At 37.7% G+C, this 18,484-nt stretch overlaps 1 protein-coding gene across 3 annotated transcripts in view; it reads left to right on the plus strand.

Annotated features, from left to right (window-relative positions):
* Nucleotides 1-2,700: 2,700 nt before the first annotated feature.
* Nucleotides 2,701-18,484, plus strand: part of ppp1r9ala (protein phosphatase 1 regulatory subunit 9A-like A) — a 53,867-nt gene continuing 38,083 nt past the window's right edge. For all 3 annotated transcript variants that reach the window (XM_084122766.1, XM_084122767.1, XM_084122768.1), the window contains exons 1-2: nt 2,701-2,816; nt 3,291-5,159. In XM_084122766.1, the coding sequence (XP_083978892.1) occupies nt 3,423-5,159 (1,737 nt within the window). In that variant the 5' untranslated portion in view covers nt 2,701-2,816; nt 3,291-3,422. The remainder of the gene's footprint in view (nt 2,817-3,290; nt 5,160-18,484) is intronic.

The raw sequence follows: 18,484 nt of genomic DNA on the forward strand, positions 1-18,484 counted from the left end.
GCTAAGACATATGAGGAAAACACAATTACAATGTGATGAGTTATAACTATAGTTAAAAACAAGAAAATTGTTCATAGTTTCTTCATGATCATTACCTTGGATTAATTGTTTATGCATATAATAATTTTATAATAACTATATTTCCATCATATGCTAGGCAGCTTTCAGTTTACTTTCCCTTTTTCTTTCAATATTTATTCCCTATAGTTGTTTCATTAGCAGTTTCTGAAATTGAAGCTGTTTAATGGACTCACACAGACACACTAAAACAACAAACGCATCTGTTATGCTTAATAGTATCAGCGGAAAACTTGCCCTAAAAATTCTGACGGAAGCAGGCGCACCAGTGACACACACACACACACACACACACACACACACACACACACACACACACACACACAGTCAGACAGAGAACTGGAGGAAATATCATCAGACATCTGTGAACAGAGCTGGGAAATGAGACTGCCACATCACCCGGACAAACTCACATGCGCTGTATTCAGAGACTGAGCTGACCAAATGTTTCTTTCATTGAGATTAATGTTCATTTCAGCAGCACAAATAACTGAATCATTGGGACAGCAGCAAGAATTCTGTGATTTGAACTCTGCTCTGACATATGAACTTGTGTAATATAATATTCAAGGCCAAAATCAATCTAATAAGCATTAATTTGGACACATTCAGAATCAGATCAGAGGTTAATCGATCAGTTTGGGTTTTCAATGACAGATTCTGAAACTTATGATCACCTCCAATATCGAACATTCTGTAGCCTACATATTTTCAACAAAACAAATATGGATAATACATTAATAGATAATTAAAATAAGAAAAAATGAAAATAAACTAAATTGAAAAATCTAATTAATTAAAATTAATAAAATACACTATTGTATTACTGGGTCATTCCTGGTATTCTGTGGCTTTTGGTCATCATATAAATTTGGAAAATCAAACTCAGTTTTTAAAATATCTTTTAAAAATATTTCGAAAAAATATATATAAAAAATTATTTTTTTTAAAAATCGGGTAAATAAATTTAACCATTTATTAAACTAAATAAATGAAATGGAAGATCAAAAATGTTTTTTTACTTTTTATACTACATAATTGATATATTTTTTTTTACATTACATTGTTTTTCATTATTTACACTTTTATCATCACTGAATTATTAGTATGTTTTTTTTTGCTGATTTTATGAAATTATTGTGACAAACTGATAACAGGGTGGATAAAGATGTAATAATAACCAGTTATTATTACTTACGTTTGAACTGGATTTAGATGGGAAACATGTAAAACATTGCCAACGAACTTTAAACACACATTACTTTCACAATCACTCTTCAGATATAACTGAGGTCAGACATTCTGACCTAAAATCAGCCACTGCACTGTATTTGAGCAAACACAAGCTAACATAGAAGGTTTCTCTAATAAAGAATTGCATGGTCTTTAAAACTGTTTTTAAAAATATGATTTTTCTACTATTTTTTTGTTGTAGCCTATATTTATCATGAAATATTGAATACACAGGCCTGGTGACTTAGAAAAATGATGATATGTGGTGGTTTAAAATGCTGTAAAATGTTTCAAATAATTGTTTTAATCAACTTCAATATGCTTATAGTTCAAATTATGTTATTAATGATTGACTAAGACAGGTTTAAAATTTATATTGTTTAACACTTTAATGCTTTACTGGATACACAAAAGGCACCGAATCCCAGGAATTACCCTATTATAAATAATAAAGCAGATAAAAATTAATAAATATTTAAATATGTAATCGTTGGTTATCGATAGGCTACACTTATCCATACTTGTTAACGAACTTGCACATGAACACAGAGGTGCGGCGTCTGAATCGGTTCTTTCCCACGCCATTCCCGACCTAACCGGGCTGAATCAACTTTGTGGTCGGGAAACGAAATAAGTCTTGCTATTGCGAAGGTTTGGCTGATGAATAGTAACTTTGAATTGGTGACTGGGCGCTCCATGCAGGTTTCCAAATCACGTCACCGTGCGCTGATTAATATTATTATCCAATCCTTCGCCATAGTAGCCTTAGCAAATTCGCAGTCGGGAAGGGGGTTGGGATTATTAGCAGCCCTGGAATGTGCTCGTGTAGCGTCGGGAGCGCGCAGCGGTGCGACAGGTCTGTGAAGTGGAGTTCAATAGGAAGAGACGCTTAGGGAGTTCGAATCATTTTGCGAATCGATTCGTTCGGTCTGTTAATTTCAACGAGCCGGTTCTAATAAAACAATCCACCAGTCATTCAGTTCAATAGTGTTCCCAGTAGTTCTTTAAACAATAATTGGTTAAATGTAAAATCCCCAAAAATGTACGTATGTGCATTACGATATCCCATTACAACCCATGTCCTTCTCAAAAAAAAAAAAAAAAAAAAAAATAGCCTACTGTCTACCCTGAAGAGCATATGCTTATTTATCTGTTCTAGTTTGATTGTGTGTGTCATTCTGTTTGATACCCTGGTTGTTTCTTATATTGTCCAGATAGATATTTTCCTACTTGTTCGAAAAGTGTGTCAAATGTTGCTTGTTTATAGTGTCACTAAACTTTTACTCCCGAGCAAGTGAGGTCTCCCTCACTGACTGATTTAAGAACGCTTTCTGAATCGTTTCGATCGAATCACTTAAACGAACTGACTCAAATTAACGATTCCTTCGCGAATCGGATAGCACTGCGTTGGAGAACCATGGCGGTGAAACAAATGACATGGTTGAGGACCTAAATTACACACAGCAGAAGAACCGGCGCCCGTAGACAGTGAGATATCCGTGAAGGTAAGAGAAGCAGAAGACTTGAGTGTTGCAGAAGCTGTAATTGTTTGTAACTCGATTTCCGAAACTTTATTTTGATCATTTGTTGGAACTAATGCTGAGCTATTGTTCCACGGCGAGTCATCTTTAGTGGGTTAGTGGTGAGGTTTAACACTAATCGCGGTAGTTCTTGATCATTTGAAGAACATTATATAATCTAGATTCGACTCTTTGAATAATATCTATTCTGAGTCGCTGTCACATATTGAACACTGAATCAATGAAGCCCAATGGATCTGCCTGCAAATCACTGTTGGGAAAGTTTTGCTCTCAGTTGAAAAAGTTTATTTGATCAGGCGGATGAGTGTCGTGGAGTTTTTATCTGATAACAAAAGAGCGCCGAAATAACTAACGTTTAACGTGCGCGTGCTTTCAAATCGCATTAAAAATGTAAACGCTAGTTTAATTTGAGTGTTACATTGTTTCTTTTCTTTTCAGATGTGCGCGGGGATTCGAGACAATGTATCAGAGTGACTCTGAAGGGCTCATTTCCATTGTCCGATTAAGGATTACAGGACCACGGACCTAAAAATACAGTTTTAAAGTAGGAAGTTTTTAAAGTCATTGAAAATGATCAAGGGTGAACGCACCCTGCGGAGCGCGTCCCCGCATAGAAATGCATACAAGTCGGACTTCCACGCCATTAAGTGCACTTTTGATGGGACCAAATCCGACAGCGAGGCCAAATCTTATGCTAATGGAGCCAGCGACCCCCGAGAGGACACCAGGGGGAGGCCGCTTGGCAACCGGATAAACAAAATCAAGAACATTTTCTTGCAAATGGATGGCCAGCAATCGCAGGAGAGTCAGGAGAGTAAACCTGCTCAAAAAACAGATGCATCATCTCCTGTGTCCCCTGTGTCCAAGTTCCCAGTTAGCACCAGCAAACCCCCCCTCAGTACTGCCAACAACCAAGAACCACAAAACACGGACAGAACTCCAAAGGGAGAAGAAAGCGAGATAGATAAAGTCGCCCTGGCGGAGAAATTTTCAGTGACAAGGAAGCTCTTTGAAAGAGGGATCAAAGAGCAGCCCGTCGCGGAGAGAAGGACCTCAGTCACCCGGAGGTCCTTCGGATCTCCTGAAAACACCAGCAACAATAGTGTCAGCAAAAGCTCAACGTCACCTGTGAGTAGCGCCGCAGAGGAAAAGAGGGACGTTGAAGACTCAAAACAGGTCAATAGGCTATCGCTAAATGCAGGGCCTATTTCCAGGCGGTTGGAGAACTTCATTGTGGACGGTGATAATAAAGAGTCAATGCAAGTTTCCGCTAAAAGCCCTGAGAAACTGAGCAGCGCCTCTGAGCACTCGCTGGCGTCGCCTCTACGAGGGAGATCCCAGAAACCCACTTCCACAGTTACTGATCAAGCACACGAACCCACATCCCCAAACTCTGACGCATCACCCAAATCATTCCCGCATAAAACAGAACCAGTAGCCGGTAGCCCTCCGTTCAAGTCCATCAGCCCGGTTTCATACAAACCAACCTCCCCGACCGGCAGGAGCACCGGCGAGCCTCTTTCGCCCACGACTAGTCCATTTAAACGTTCTTCGTCTTCTGGAAGTGACTCGGTGAAAGATTCCTTGACAAATAAACCAAGTAGTCCTCCTGCGAACGATCTCAAATCTTCTTCCAGTCTCTATAAACGGCCGTGGAGTCCTGAGGAACCAAAAAGTGAGAACCACATAATTCCCAGTCCATCTAGGGACGTCTCTCACGAGCAGACCGCCACACAATGCCTGGACCCGGCTGGTGCGGGAGTGGTACGGGCCGAGCTGGTAGTGGTCCAGAACGAGTCTTCAGAAAGCGAGGAGAACGACGAAGAGTTTTTGGAGGATGCTATGTCAGAGGTGAAGCTACAAAGGGAACTTAAATCCGAACCTCCAAAAGAAGATCTGAACTCTCTGAAGGTGTCATCACCTCAAAACCATACTGAGGACAAACAGCTGGAGAAGGATGTATGTGTATCATTAGAGCTGAAGAAAGAGGAACCGAATCAAGAAGAAGATGACGAAGAAGAAGAGATCATACAAAAGAGGAATAGCTGTCGTGAAGATGATGACGAGGAGAGCGAGCAGGAAGATCCAGACGAATGTGGGAAATCTTCTCCTGTGTTTTATAGTTTTGAGAATGCTGCGTTTTTGGATGATAAGGAAGGGGAATCGGTTCAGGACCAGCAGGATGAGGTGGAGGAGGATGAGGATGAAGATGGGGTCTATGAGGAGTATGATGATGCTCCTGGTTTGTCTGAGGATGAGGAACGGTCTCCAAGAAGGAAAATCAGATTCTCCACCGAGCCGATACGGGTAAGCAATATCTTGGTGACAAAACAGAAAATCTGGGTAAATCTCACAAAAATATATTAGTTAGTTAGTTAGTATATTTTTACAATTGTGACATGTCCATGATTGACAGCTGAAAATTCAGTGTTTCTCTTCTGTCTCATTTCATATGACTTTGGTTTGAAATGTAAAATGCTTTAGTTTTAAATTGGATTAAAAGGAAAACACTCAATTTATGTTTTGTGAGCAGTTAGAAACGTGATTGTGTCTTTGAAAAGAAGTTTTGGGAGAGCAGGAAAGCTCTGGGGTCAAAGTTCTGCCAACAGTTGGGCAACAGAAGGGCTCACTGCAGAACATTTGTTTGGGGGTTGAAAAAGGGGAATATTTTTAGAAATATTGTTGACATTGTGGCCCAATGAGAGACAGAGGCCTGACCTGAAATGCGGATGGTATATAGAGAAGTATGTTGGCATAGCAAAGCAAAGCTCATTAGAACAGCATTCCTTTGAAACATTCCTGATGGGTGAAGAACATGTCTGGGTCATATCTGAGCCTAAAATGTAATTAGAATAAAATTAAAGACAAAAGCAGAGATGGGACTATTTAATAATGTGATTATTTAATGAGAATTTAAAGGGATATTCCACTCAATAATGAAAATTCTGTCATCATTTACTCACCCTCATGTCGTTCCAAACCTGTATGACTTTGTTTCTGCTGTGGAACATCAAGATAATTTGAAAAATGTCTCAATCAAAGTAACCAAAACTTTTTTCTTCAAAAATATCTACCCTTTTTGCTCACATTTTCTTAATGAAACATATTTCAAGTATAATTTTTGTTTTGTTTTGGGGATTAAATATGACCTGGACATGTTTTGTGAGTTTTATCATATTACTGCACGCACAAACACTGCTCAGATCTGATTTTGTCCCTGAAACACAATGATCAGACAACACTCCAATCCTATGGCAGCCTGCCAGGGTCATATGGTCCTGATCTACTTTGCCACGCTGCTCTTTTTGTCTGATCAGGCCTTCAGACGCTTAATATCTATTAATCTATTTTAAGTTCATCATTTCCATGTAATGCATTCCTGAGCTCTGGAATGTCTTTCACACCTTTGCTGGTAATGATCAACAACACAGTGTGTTTTCCATTTCCACTGGGGTGTTAAAAAAGATAAAAAAATAAACTGAGCACTGCCATAGTGTCAGCAATTTGACAAAACCCCAGCAGTCGCCTGTTCCCGGGGCGTTCCAGCACCTGGGATGTTTTCCCTCTATCCTAGGAAAGCTACTGTAAACTCCTGCGCTCAAAACAGGTGTGAAGTGAAACACCCTTACTTCTGTGCAGTCTTCATTCATCTCTCTGTCTCTCTCTGTTTGGAGATCTTTAACTGGAGTATTTTGCATGTTCAGTGAGACATTAATCAGAATTTTAAATTGAAAACAGAAACTGGTGTTGCATTCTTGTGCAAAATTGAACGATTTTTGGCATGTTGCTATGCAGTTGTTATGGCTTTGCTATGTAGTTGCTAAGATGTCCCGAGTGGGTTTCAACATATCGTTATGCAGTTGCAAGGGTTTTCTAGATTGATACATAATTGCTAAGGTGTTCTGAGTGGTTTTTAGTAGGGCTTCATGATGTTGGAAAAACTGACATATTTTGTTTTGCTACAATACCTATTGCAATATGATGACTTGAATAGCTCTATTTGGAAATAAGTAATCATTCTAGAATGATTGGGGTGATTTTACTGGGGAGTGAATCTGCACAGAAAAAAAATATAAGCATAGATAAATACAATAGAACTAAGGAAATAAACATTGCTTTGTTTTTCAGGTAAGACTAAAAGTCTATTCAGGTGCAGAAATTGATTAATCAAATGTAAAATAACACTGCACTCTCTGCACTGTATAAATATAATTAATAAGTGTCCCCAATCACGCAAGCCAAAGGTGTCAGTGGCAAGAAACCCAAATTCCATTGGTGGAGAAAATCTTTGCATTAAAGGGACAGTTCACCCAAAAATGAAATTTCTGTCATTAATTACTCGCCCTCATGTCGTTCCAAACCCGTAAGACCTTCGTTCATCTTCGGAACAAAAAAAGGTTTCTGAACCACCCATAGGCAACAACGTAATTGCAACTTTCAAGGCCCAGAAAGGTAGTAAAGACATTGTTAAATTGTGACTCCCAGTGGTTCAACCTTAATGTTATAAAGCGCAGAAAACTCTTTTTGTGCGATACCCCCCAAAAAATAACGACTTTATTCAACAATAAACAGTAAATAAACTGTGTAAACAGTGCAGCGCTTCCGGGTTCTACGTCAGAAACGTAGGCTCACTATTGGCCGACGCGGGTCATGTGAGCACCGCGACACATGCGTGTGCTGCTGACGCAAGAACTGGCCAATAGTGAGGCGCCGTTCTGATGTACAAGTCTTTAAGGGGGGGTTGCGTACAAAAATAATTATTGCCCTTTTATAACAGTAAGGTTGAACCACTGGAGTCACATGGACTATTTTAACCGTTCAAGGTCTTACGGGTTTGGAACGAAATGAGGTTGAGTAATTACTTGACAGAAGTTTCATTTTTGGGTGAACTAACCCTTTAATGATGCGTGACGGCATTGGTTATTTGTGATGCATCATCTCTCCTGTATCCAAAATATTCCCAAACCACGGATGTTAAATTTTCTTTGGCCAAGTCCTAATCCTGCCCTGAATTCACCATCCCTGTTTCTGTGCTTTCTCCCATGTCGTAACTGTAAACCCTCTCTTTTCTGTTCTTCCGCTAGATTTAGGCGCTCTGTATTCAGATTGCACACGACTGGTGGAAAATCATGCTTTCGGCGGTTTAGAAACATTGCAATATTTTTAAGATTTCGATTAATCGACATGGTAAAACCACTCAGAACATCTTAGCATGATGCTGTGTGGTTGGTAGGGTATTCTAGGTGGTTTCTTGCTTATTGGCCCAAATGTTGTGAAATTTACAGGACATTTATGAAGTGAATGCCATTGTAAAGTCTATCCTTCACAGCCTCTTTTCATCCACTTACAATTCAATATGGGATCTACCCTATCTCTATGGATGTATAAACCTTTCTAGGACCCACCTCGCACTCATCCATCTCTTATTTCTCTGTGATTGTGAAATGAAGGTGTGTAACTGTGTAAACAGGTCTTGTCCTGGCTTGAGGGAGGTATTTTTCCACCATTGTGTTTCATATTGGTTTTAACATGTTGAGCTGGAGAGTGCTTGCATTGTTGCTGTTGATGTGGGTTCATAGGGATTCAGATGTTTCCTACATGGCTGGCCAGACTTCTTTAAGTCTTTTTATGAACCGGTTTGGTGAATTGTGTGAATGAAACATAATAAAGACCTGGCAGTCTGCATCTCTGTAGATTTGAGGCAGGAAAGTGAAAAGCAGAGTGAAAGATGTTATCCTCTGGCTGTAGTTAACATTTCTGTTGTAACAATGATTGTAATAATTGTCATTAAATAGACTATATCAATTGTAAATTAATTGTAGATTTGTTTTGGGAGTCCTATAGCTGTGGACCACTTAAGTGTCCACTAGCACATAAGAAAATATTTCAGGTCTGTCGCAGTATTGTAAGTTAGAATACTAATTTTGCAATATTTAGTTTTTCTGCAATATGAAAACCATTTCATCAGAATAATTAATCAGTCTAGAATGATTGATTGGGATTATTTTGTTAGGGAGTGAATCTGTATAGAAAAAACAAAAACAAATTACAAGCATAGACAATAGAACAAATATACAAATGAAATAAACAGTGCTTTGTTTTTCAGGTAAATCTAAATGTATTCCAGTACAGACATTGAATAATCAAATGTAAAATACCATTTCATGGTCTTCACTGTATAAATTAAATATAATTAATCGTTGTTAAAGCTACAAAAGTGATTTTCTCTGTCTTCTGTTGTTTGATAAATATTAAAGGGCCCCTATTATGGATTTTTGAAAATGACCTTTCATGTAGTGTGTAACATAGCTCTACGTGAATGAAAACATCCTGCAAAGTTTTAAATCTGAAAGTGCACCGTATATAAAGTTATTGTCTTTCAAAAGTAAGAGTCGACTCTGAGTCAATGAAATTAATTGTTTTTCAAATGAGTCATAAGCCGTTTTGTTGTGACGTCAAGACGAAACATTAGCATATTGCCCGCCCACTCATTGCACGTGCGCACACCAGGGAAAACTTGAACCTCAAACCAACAGCTGATTCCTGTGGATACTGGATAGCATCATGTCCAGAAGACGCTGTGCTCTACAATGTGAAAGTAAAGCCAGTTTTTTTTCTCTGCCCAAGGACGAGCATGTGAAGAATCAGTGGTTAAAATTCATCTTTACCACGATATCACAGCAGTATAATCCTAAACCTTTGCTGTGTTCCCTTTATTTAACTGATGACTGCTTCTCAAATTTCAGAGTTCAATGCAGGATTCACAAACCGCTTGCTCTTGAAAGATGTTGTTCAAAATACTTAGTTTTGAGTTTTATATTGTGTAGGTCTCCTGCTTCTGGCTAACTCACGTTATCACTGTCTTACTGAAATACTTCTGCTAATCAGTTTGTGGGCCACGATTACCTATAACTGTGTCTATTAATGCAGATTGTCTGTCGTTCTCTCTACTTTGAGGAAATATTTGTTTTACCAACGTTTATGTTACATCAGATCATTCACTCTATAGCTCGGCTAATGTATATTGTATACATGCACTGTTAATGATACAGTTCCCACATGTTCACCGCAATATATTAGAAAAATACTCTGTAAATAAATTAGTACAAGTAAAATAATCAGTTTGTTGATGGACATGCACTTGTTAATGCTGATGGTGAGGAATTACAGTTGCAACATCTCATATAATGTACCTCAAACTGAGTAGTGTATCACTGAGAAACACTGAGTCCTGCTCGAGTCGTCCTTGCGATGGAGGTTCGGGTTGAATAACAGTTCTTCGAATGTTTCATCATCGGACTCGCGCTCGCATTGATATGGTCAAATCGACGTCATTGTTCGTGTTTAGTTTACAGTGTAGGAAGCCTCAGGACAGCTGATGTTGTTATGGCAATGGGCGGTTTTGTTTTTGACGCGCTGTACACGGTAGACCAATCACAACAGACTGAGCTGTCTGGCCAATCAGAGCAGAGTATATCGCGGAAAGGCAGGATTTAGAGAGATTGATTCATTTGACGAGTCGTTTGAGAGTCATTGAAAATGTGATGATGTGCAAATGTATATTATGAGGAAATTAAACAGTTTTTTTTACCTTTGATGCATGTAAACATGTTGTAGGAGACTCCACAACAACATTAGGAAACTTTAAAATAGCATAATAGGGCCCTTTAATGACTCAGACAGCAGCAAGTTTATTAGGCTGCTGTCACTTTAAGAGTGCATACATATATACATACATACAATATATGCATGATTAAACTTGAAAAAATGCATCCTGGATATGCACAAGTTTTTAAATCCATTATTAATTTTGGAGATTTTAGAAAATTTAAATGATCAGTATTAAAAAAACTATTTGCCAAAAGCAAGGTATTGCCAAAAATCACACCATTACCAATCACAAAATGTAAAATCATGCCAAAATCATGTAAAATTTGAACACATTTGTTTGTATTTACTGGGTCACTCTGTGTCAACTGAACCAGAGGTCCCCAGCTAAAAATGTTGACTTTCTTTTCTGGTGAAAGACGAGAAGAAGAAAGCCAAAATATTAAATGTCAAAGAGTCAAAATTACAATTTTCAGCTGACCTAAGGAGGGAATCAAAATAACTTTAGAAAGATGGCAGGATCATTGTTTTATTTTTACACAGACTGGGAGGTGTATCAGATGATGTTAGCCATTTTATGTTGCATTGTATGCCAACGGTGACAGTGCAAAAATGTGAAAAAGCACTTTGTGTTTTTTTTTTTTTTTTTGCCTTAAGTTTGTATGCCTGTTAAAATATCCCTTTAGATTGTGGTTCTTCACAAACTTTTCTTTTAATGTCTTAATTTTAAGGCCCTATATGGTTCATTTCCAGTAAGATTCCAGAGGGATTTCAATGTGGCTCCATGAGTAAATTGTTAAACTGTATTAATTTTCAGGGGTCAAAAACCAAACGTGGGTCACTTTGCAATTATCTGATTTTTTTTTTTTCTTTTAAAGAGGAATGTCTGAAAAACAAATTATGTTGAAACTAGAAATGTATCTTGTTGTTGACTGCATAGAAAACAATTGCATAGAACATTCCTAGTTTTTTCAAAGTTTGCATGCCTGTAACTCTAGGAGTATTAAAGATATCTCAAAATCCTTTTAGATTCTGGTACTTATTTTGGAAGCTTCATATCTTCATTTTAAAGGCCCTATATGGTCAGATCCCAATGTGACTGTTCAAATTATTGGATTTGACCCATTTTCAATGGTTGAAATCAAAATGTGAGTCACTTTGCATACAGCTAATAATTATTGTATTTAAAGAAGAATCTCTGAAGAACAAATAATACTGAAAGTAGAAATATATCATGTCTCTCTCTAACAAAACAACTGGATATAGAACATAATGCATAATGACTGATGGCATATATGCAAATAATAACGGTAACCCAAGGTTATGTCAGATTATGAATAACCAGGATTAATTATTAACTCCGGGTAAAGTATGAGCAGTGTGAAACATAAAATAAGATAACCTAGGATCCCATTTACCTGGGGTTTAGAATGACTATTTCAAGTGTGAGAGCTCTTAAATGTTTTAAAGTTTGATGTATTATCAGTTATTTCACCAAATATGCCCTTTAGCCGTGGATGCTACTCGATCTATGACTATACTTCACATGCTGTAACAATAGGAAATTGTAATACTCAATCCAGGTGAGGCAAATCTAGGTTTATTGATGTGAATACAATGTGTGGGGAGAGCAAACACACTTTCCTAAGAGGCATGACACTTGTTTCAAACATGTAGTTACGATAATGCACATTTGAACTCTTGGTAGCTTCAGAAACTGTTTAAATCAACAAAATCCCTTCTACCAAATATCTCTGAAACTGATTCAAATCTAGAATCTTAATTACAGACTTCTGGGAACAAGTTAATGTGCCACAACCATTTCAGTGTATTTTTGTCACTCAAACTGGTATAATGAAACAAGCTACAGTTTTCAACATTATTTATTTATCAGACGTTCCCCTTTAAATACAATACTTATCAGCTATGTGCAAAGAGACGCCCATTTGTTTTTTAACCGTTGAATATGGGTAATATTTAACAATATGGACATGGAGCAGCAGTGAGATTTATGGAAAGCTGAAGTAGTTCCAGGCAGTTCTTGACCGCACAACGACATTGACCAAGAAAATGAATATAACAAACAATAGGTTCAAAATTGCACACTATTGTCTTGTTTTTAGGGCTGGGAAACGATTAATCGTGTCCACAATAAAAGTTTGTGTTTACATAATATATGTGTGTGTACAGTGTATAATTGTTTTGTATAAATACACACATGGATGTATATATTTAAGAAATATTTGCATATATATATATATATATACAGTGTATATATTTATATATAATTTATATTATATATAAATATTTTATATATAAATAACAAATTTTTCTTCTAAACACAAACTTTTATTTTGGATGCAATTAATCATTTCACAACCCTAGTTTTATTAATGGAAAGCACTCAGCTCTCAGATTAAATTTAAAAAAAAAAGTTTGTGTTCCAAACATAAATGTAAAAAAAAACGTACGGGTTTAGAACGAAGTGAGGGAGAGCAAATGATGACAGAATTTTCATTTTTGGGTGAACTCTCCCTTTAACAGACAAACACTGAACAATCAGACATTACTCTGGCCGTTCACACGATCCTGTGAACCTCTCGAGCCAACATCAACACACACTGCAGACGGTCTGCTCAATGGTCTGCGGACCGCTGTAAACCTTCAGTTATTTTTTTGGGATGATCTTTTACAACCCTCACACTCAGTCATTAAATGTGTTCTCAGCCGAGAGGGATATTTTATGACTTCATTTAAAAATATACAAATTAAACCAGAAGTCTGTTGTCTGTCAGATTCGGGAAAGTATTTTTGGAGGTTCACACAACTGTGATTTATCTGCTGATATTAAAGTTTATAATCTGGAGTGAAGACATAGGAATCTAACATTTGACGAGTTTACTTTATAAAAGTTCACTGCAGTGTGTGGACAATTGTTTTTTTGTGGTATACTGTATTTATTAATATGCGTCTTGTCAGCCTCACAGTGTGTCCTAACCAGATGTGACACAAGAAATTTCCTACAAGTAACTTTCTTGTGAACCCTGAAAATGAAAATGCCATACAACCAGACACCATTCCGTGGAATAGTGTAATCCAGTCATAAAAATGGAAAATAATATAAAATGTCACGGTCATATGAGGTCAATCCACATGAACTACATCTTCACCGAGAGACACTTCACGAGCATGGAACTAATGTCTTATTATACACACACAAACTCAAAGGTCTTCACGACAAACCATCAAAAATAAAACTTTGGTTTAACTTGAAGAAATTGTGACACATTACAATTCAGAAGTAGAATGCACTTCTCAAAGTAATAATAATAATAATAATACAGTTATTAACTTTGTTTTGTAAGGAATATTAAATTTTTCTTTAACCTCTGTTGTGTTGCATTTTGTTTGGCAAAAATTTAGATTTTGGCACAAGTTAAATTTTCATTTGATTACATTTTAAAAAATGATTCATTTTTTTATGCCTTAATTTGATTACCACAGTTTTTGATAATAAATTGTACATCATAAATCCAGAAAAATTAAAACCGACATCAATATTTAAAAAAAAAAAAAAAAAAGATTAAATTCATTGGGCCCTATTATTAAATAAATAAACTGTTAAAGTTTTATAAATTCAGTCGATTAGACCTGCTTTTTAAATTATTGAAATTTAATTAAACCATTTAATTAGAATCTAGTCAAATTAAAATGCAAAAAACAGAAATTGGGAAAAATAAAAAAGAAATATTTGGGGGGGGGGGATATTCATAGGGCGCTAAAAATGGTTTTTTTATTTTTTATTTTTTTAGTTTCATGATTTCAGTGAATTACTAAAATTTATTTTAACTATTAAAACGGAATCCAGAAAAATTTAACATTTTGGGCAGGGGAAAAAAACCAAAGCGGATTGTATAGGGCCCCACAATCACAGCCAATCAGAACACATTTTCCATTTAGCATACAAGATTTTGAGCCAATCACATTTTCCTGGAGGCTGGGCCACCCAGCACATCACTGCAGAAATAGAAACCAAGCGACAGACAAACTGTTGTCACAGTAGCAGCTGGTTGGGACAGAAACTCATTAATATGGACGAGAGAGAAAGCTCAAATTGTCACACATGGTTAGGACACATTGCCAGCCTCATACGGTTTACGAACAGTTTGATGCATATTGCACGCAGAAGTCTTCAATCGCAAGGTCCAGTGTGATTGGCTGCACTGGTTTCCTGGAGTCAGGGTGCACCAGAAACAGTCTGTCCCGTGTTCCAGGGGGGAGGATTCGGGCTCTGAACCGGCTCTCACAGTAACCTGAGACTGTCCTGTAGAGGAAGAGACACAGAGACAGAGAGACAGAGAGAGAGACTCTTTGTTCAGTAGACAGAGAAGAATAACTCCCTTGATCACTCTCTTCTGTTAGATGTCTCTGTTGCTCCTGAAGTCATTGTGATCTATAAAGGGCTTTCTAAGTCCACTTTTTTTTTTTTTGTATTCGTCATTCGGTGGCTCTGAATTCTCAAAACACCTCTCAAAATGTTTGCTACAGATGCAAAAAATGCAGAAAATCGAAGCCTATCCGAATTTTAATGACAGACGAAAGTTTCGGAGGCAGTGTGTAAACGTGATTGACACAACATGAGGTCATATTTATTTTTTAACGTTTGAAAATTTCGGACTTGGTGTGCACTGACCTTAACTTTGAATTAGTGGCTGTTTTTGCTACTGTACCTTTAAGACTTATATATGAAAATATTTCTGTTGTGATTGGCTATTCAGTAAGTAAACACAAAGCTAGTAAACACTATCATTCATTTGGGAGAGCCAGGTCTATAGATGTTGACGGTAGTACTTTATGCCCACAAAGAAGATCATAATAATACGTTTATTATCTGTTGTGTGGGATTGGCACATCCGCTTGCCATGCCCCGTTAGTTACTGTTGCTAACGCTGTCAAACTTTCTTACTGGTGCTTGTTTTGTCTCTGGCAAATATGTATGAAGAACTGATAGGATTAAGTGATTTATCCCAGGAATTACTAAAGATTAACTGTATTTATAGCCATTATTTTAATGTGGTCTGCTGGTTTGTCATGGAAGGCTTCATCTAGAGCCTGATGTGTTCTGGGAATGAATGTTGCGCAACCAAAGAAAATGAGCATCACGGTCTACTAAAAAGAGACAGGCAAAATAGATGGCAAGCCAAAATAATAATTTTTTCCATAATTTATTTTTATATACATTTCATTGTTTTTTATTGGAACACTCATATAAATGTCATCTTGTAAGTTAAACCTATACATTTACTAAAGTGCCCCTATTATGCTATTTTAAACATTCATGATTTTATTTTGGAGTATCCTTTACATGCATCCAAGGTCAAAAAACAATTGAATTTTCTCATAATATACTCTGCAGCATCAGCTCTTTTCTCACAGTGTCTGAAACGGTTCGACAAAGGATTCAGTCTCTCTAAACCCCTCCTCCCAAAGAGTCTACTCTGCTCTGATTGGTCAGATGGCCCAGTCTGTGATTGGTCTACTCCGCTCTAATTGGTCAGATGGCCCAGTCTGTTGTGATTGGTCTACTCTGCTCTGATTGGTCAGATGGCCCAGTCTGTGATTGGTCTACTCCGCTCTGATTGGTCAGATGGCCCAGTCTGTTGTGATTGGTCTACTCTGCTCTGATTGGTCAGATGGCCCAGTCTGTTGTGATTGGTTTACTCTGCTCTGATTGGTCAGATGGTCCAGTCTGTGATTGGTCTACTCCGCTCTGATTGGTCAGATGGCCCAGTCTGTGATTGGTCTACTCCGCTCTGATTGGTCAGATGGCCCAGTCTGTTATGATTGGTCTACTCCGCTCTGATTGGTCAGATGGCCCAGTCTGTTGTGATTGGTCTACTCTGCTCTGATTGGTCAGATGGCCCAGTCTGTTGTGATTGGTCTACTCTGCTCTGATTGGTCAGATGGCCCAGTCTGTTGTGATTGGTCTACTCTGCTCTGATTGGTCAGATGGCCCAGTCTGTGATTGGTCTACTTCGCTCTGATTGGTCAGATGGCCCAGTCTGTTATGATTGGTCTACTCCGCTCTGATTGGTCAGATGGCCCAGTCTGTTGTGATTGATCTACTCTTCTCTGATTGGTCAGATGGCCCAGTCTGTTGTGATTGGTCTACTCTGCTCTGATTGGTCAGATGGCCCAGTCTGTTGTGATTGGTCTACTCTGCTCTGATTGGTCAGATGGCCCAGTCTGTTGTGATTGGTCTACTCCGCTCTGATTGGTCAGATGAGTCTGTTGTGATTGGTCTACTCCACTCTGATTGGTCAGATGGCCCAGTCTGTTGTGATTGATTTTCTCTGCTCTGTTTGGTCAGATGACCCATTCTGTGATTGGTCTACTCCGCTCTGATTGGTCAGATGGCCCAATCTGTTGTGATTTGATCTACTCTGCTTTCATTTCTGTCATCAAACATATATAGATGCCAAATGTGTTCTGAAAATCGCAAGCTCCTCCAGTCTGATTGGCTAATCTCTCAAGAATGTAATGAGGATGAATATATGCCACTATTTTTTCATAATTTAGAATAAATGTTAGTATGAATGAAAGTTATTCATAAATTAGGATTTATGAGTTTGTATGCAGATTTCACACTAATTTGTGCGTACACATGATTAGTGAACGAGGACCATTGTTTTAATCAAATATCCTTTCTATTCTTTCAGTAGTTTTTGAATCGGTTTTCCCATGTAGATTGTGGTAGGTAGATGTAGACGGAGTCCAATGAGTTTGAGTGTCTGCTCACTTGAACCAAATATAAAAGCAGTTAAATGTATTTGTAGTGTAAACGTTAATGCATCCTGATGCTTCCTGGATAACAGTGAAAGACTGTTCTACTCATCTGTCAATCATTCACTGTACTAAAACAAGCACTTTAAACAGTGCAGGTTACGTGTGACTTTAACTGTCGGACTATTTACAATAACAACAAAAAACGATGAGCATTGCATACATTTGAATATATCTGAAGCAACATTTTTGGTGCTTTATCAACATTAGATCTTTTCCTCAAAATCCCTTCATAGGTGAGATGCGTGTTACTAGCAGGTGTCAACAGTTATCCATCTCTGCTGGACACTTGTGTTCAGAACATTAGAGATGTTAATACTAGGGCCATAGTAAAGAGCAGACAGCACATAGTTAGTTGGCGTGTGATGACACCTCACTGCGGTAATGACAGGTTGGTAAGTTAGCGCTTAGCTTTCCTGAGCCGTTGACTGTGTGTTTAGAGTATGTACTCTGGGTGTAACTCAGTTGCTGGCATCTCAAATACTCAAACCACAAATACTGTTGCACATTCCATATGTTATTATAGTTTTAAACATTTGTTGGTGGTGTGTATTTTTAAAAGTGGTGAGATTAGTATATTTGGACAGTAACAGCTGTCTGTCTGTCTGTCATGTTCTCTCTGAAAGACAGGGTTATTTTTGTTGTTGTGTGTGAAATAGTTATAATCGTAAATCACATCGGCAGTTCAAGTGTGAATTCAATCTCTGTTTTGTCTAAACTAGAATGCTTTGGCATGGCAAAAATAAAGGAAGAAAAAAAAATACAAAGTGGCAATAGTGCAAATTGAGCAATATTATCTAGTGGTTAAACGGATCGTAGTTTATCCGTGATCCGTACGGACCCCGCGGTTCAGAACGCACGTGATTCGTGGATTAATTGCAAAGTTTAATCATTATAGAGTTAAAGTTTATCATCTGCACGTTTTTTGTCTTGCCAATTTACACAGTCACGCAATTTTAAACCATTCTAACGCAAGAAGAGGCAAAAAAGAACTGTTTGTTATGCGCGCTGTTATCTGTGTATGCGAGCACAAAAAAAGAGGCTTCCTGTCTCGGCAAGTGTTCTCGTAAACTATGGAAGTCAAATAATGGCAAAAGTTTTTTAAACAAAAAAGCTTGTTGAATTGCACTACATTGAAAAAAATATGCATTGCATCAACCATGCTTGCATTGTAATGCATT

Source organism: Abramis brama (assembly GCF_963993115.1).
Source record: "Abramis brama genome assembly, chromosome: 8".
Taxonomy (NCBI): Eukaryota; Metazoa; Chordata; class Actinopteri; order Cypriniformes; family Leuciscidae; genus Abramis; species Abramis brama.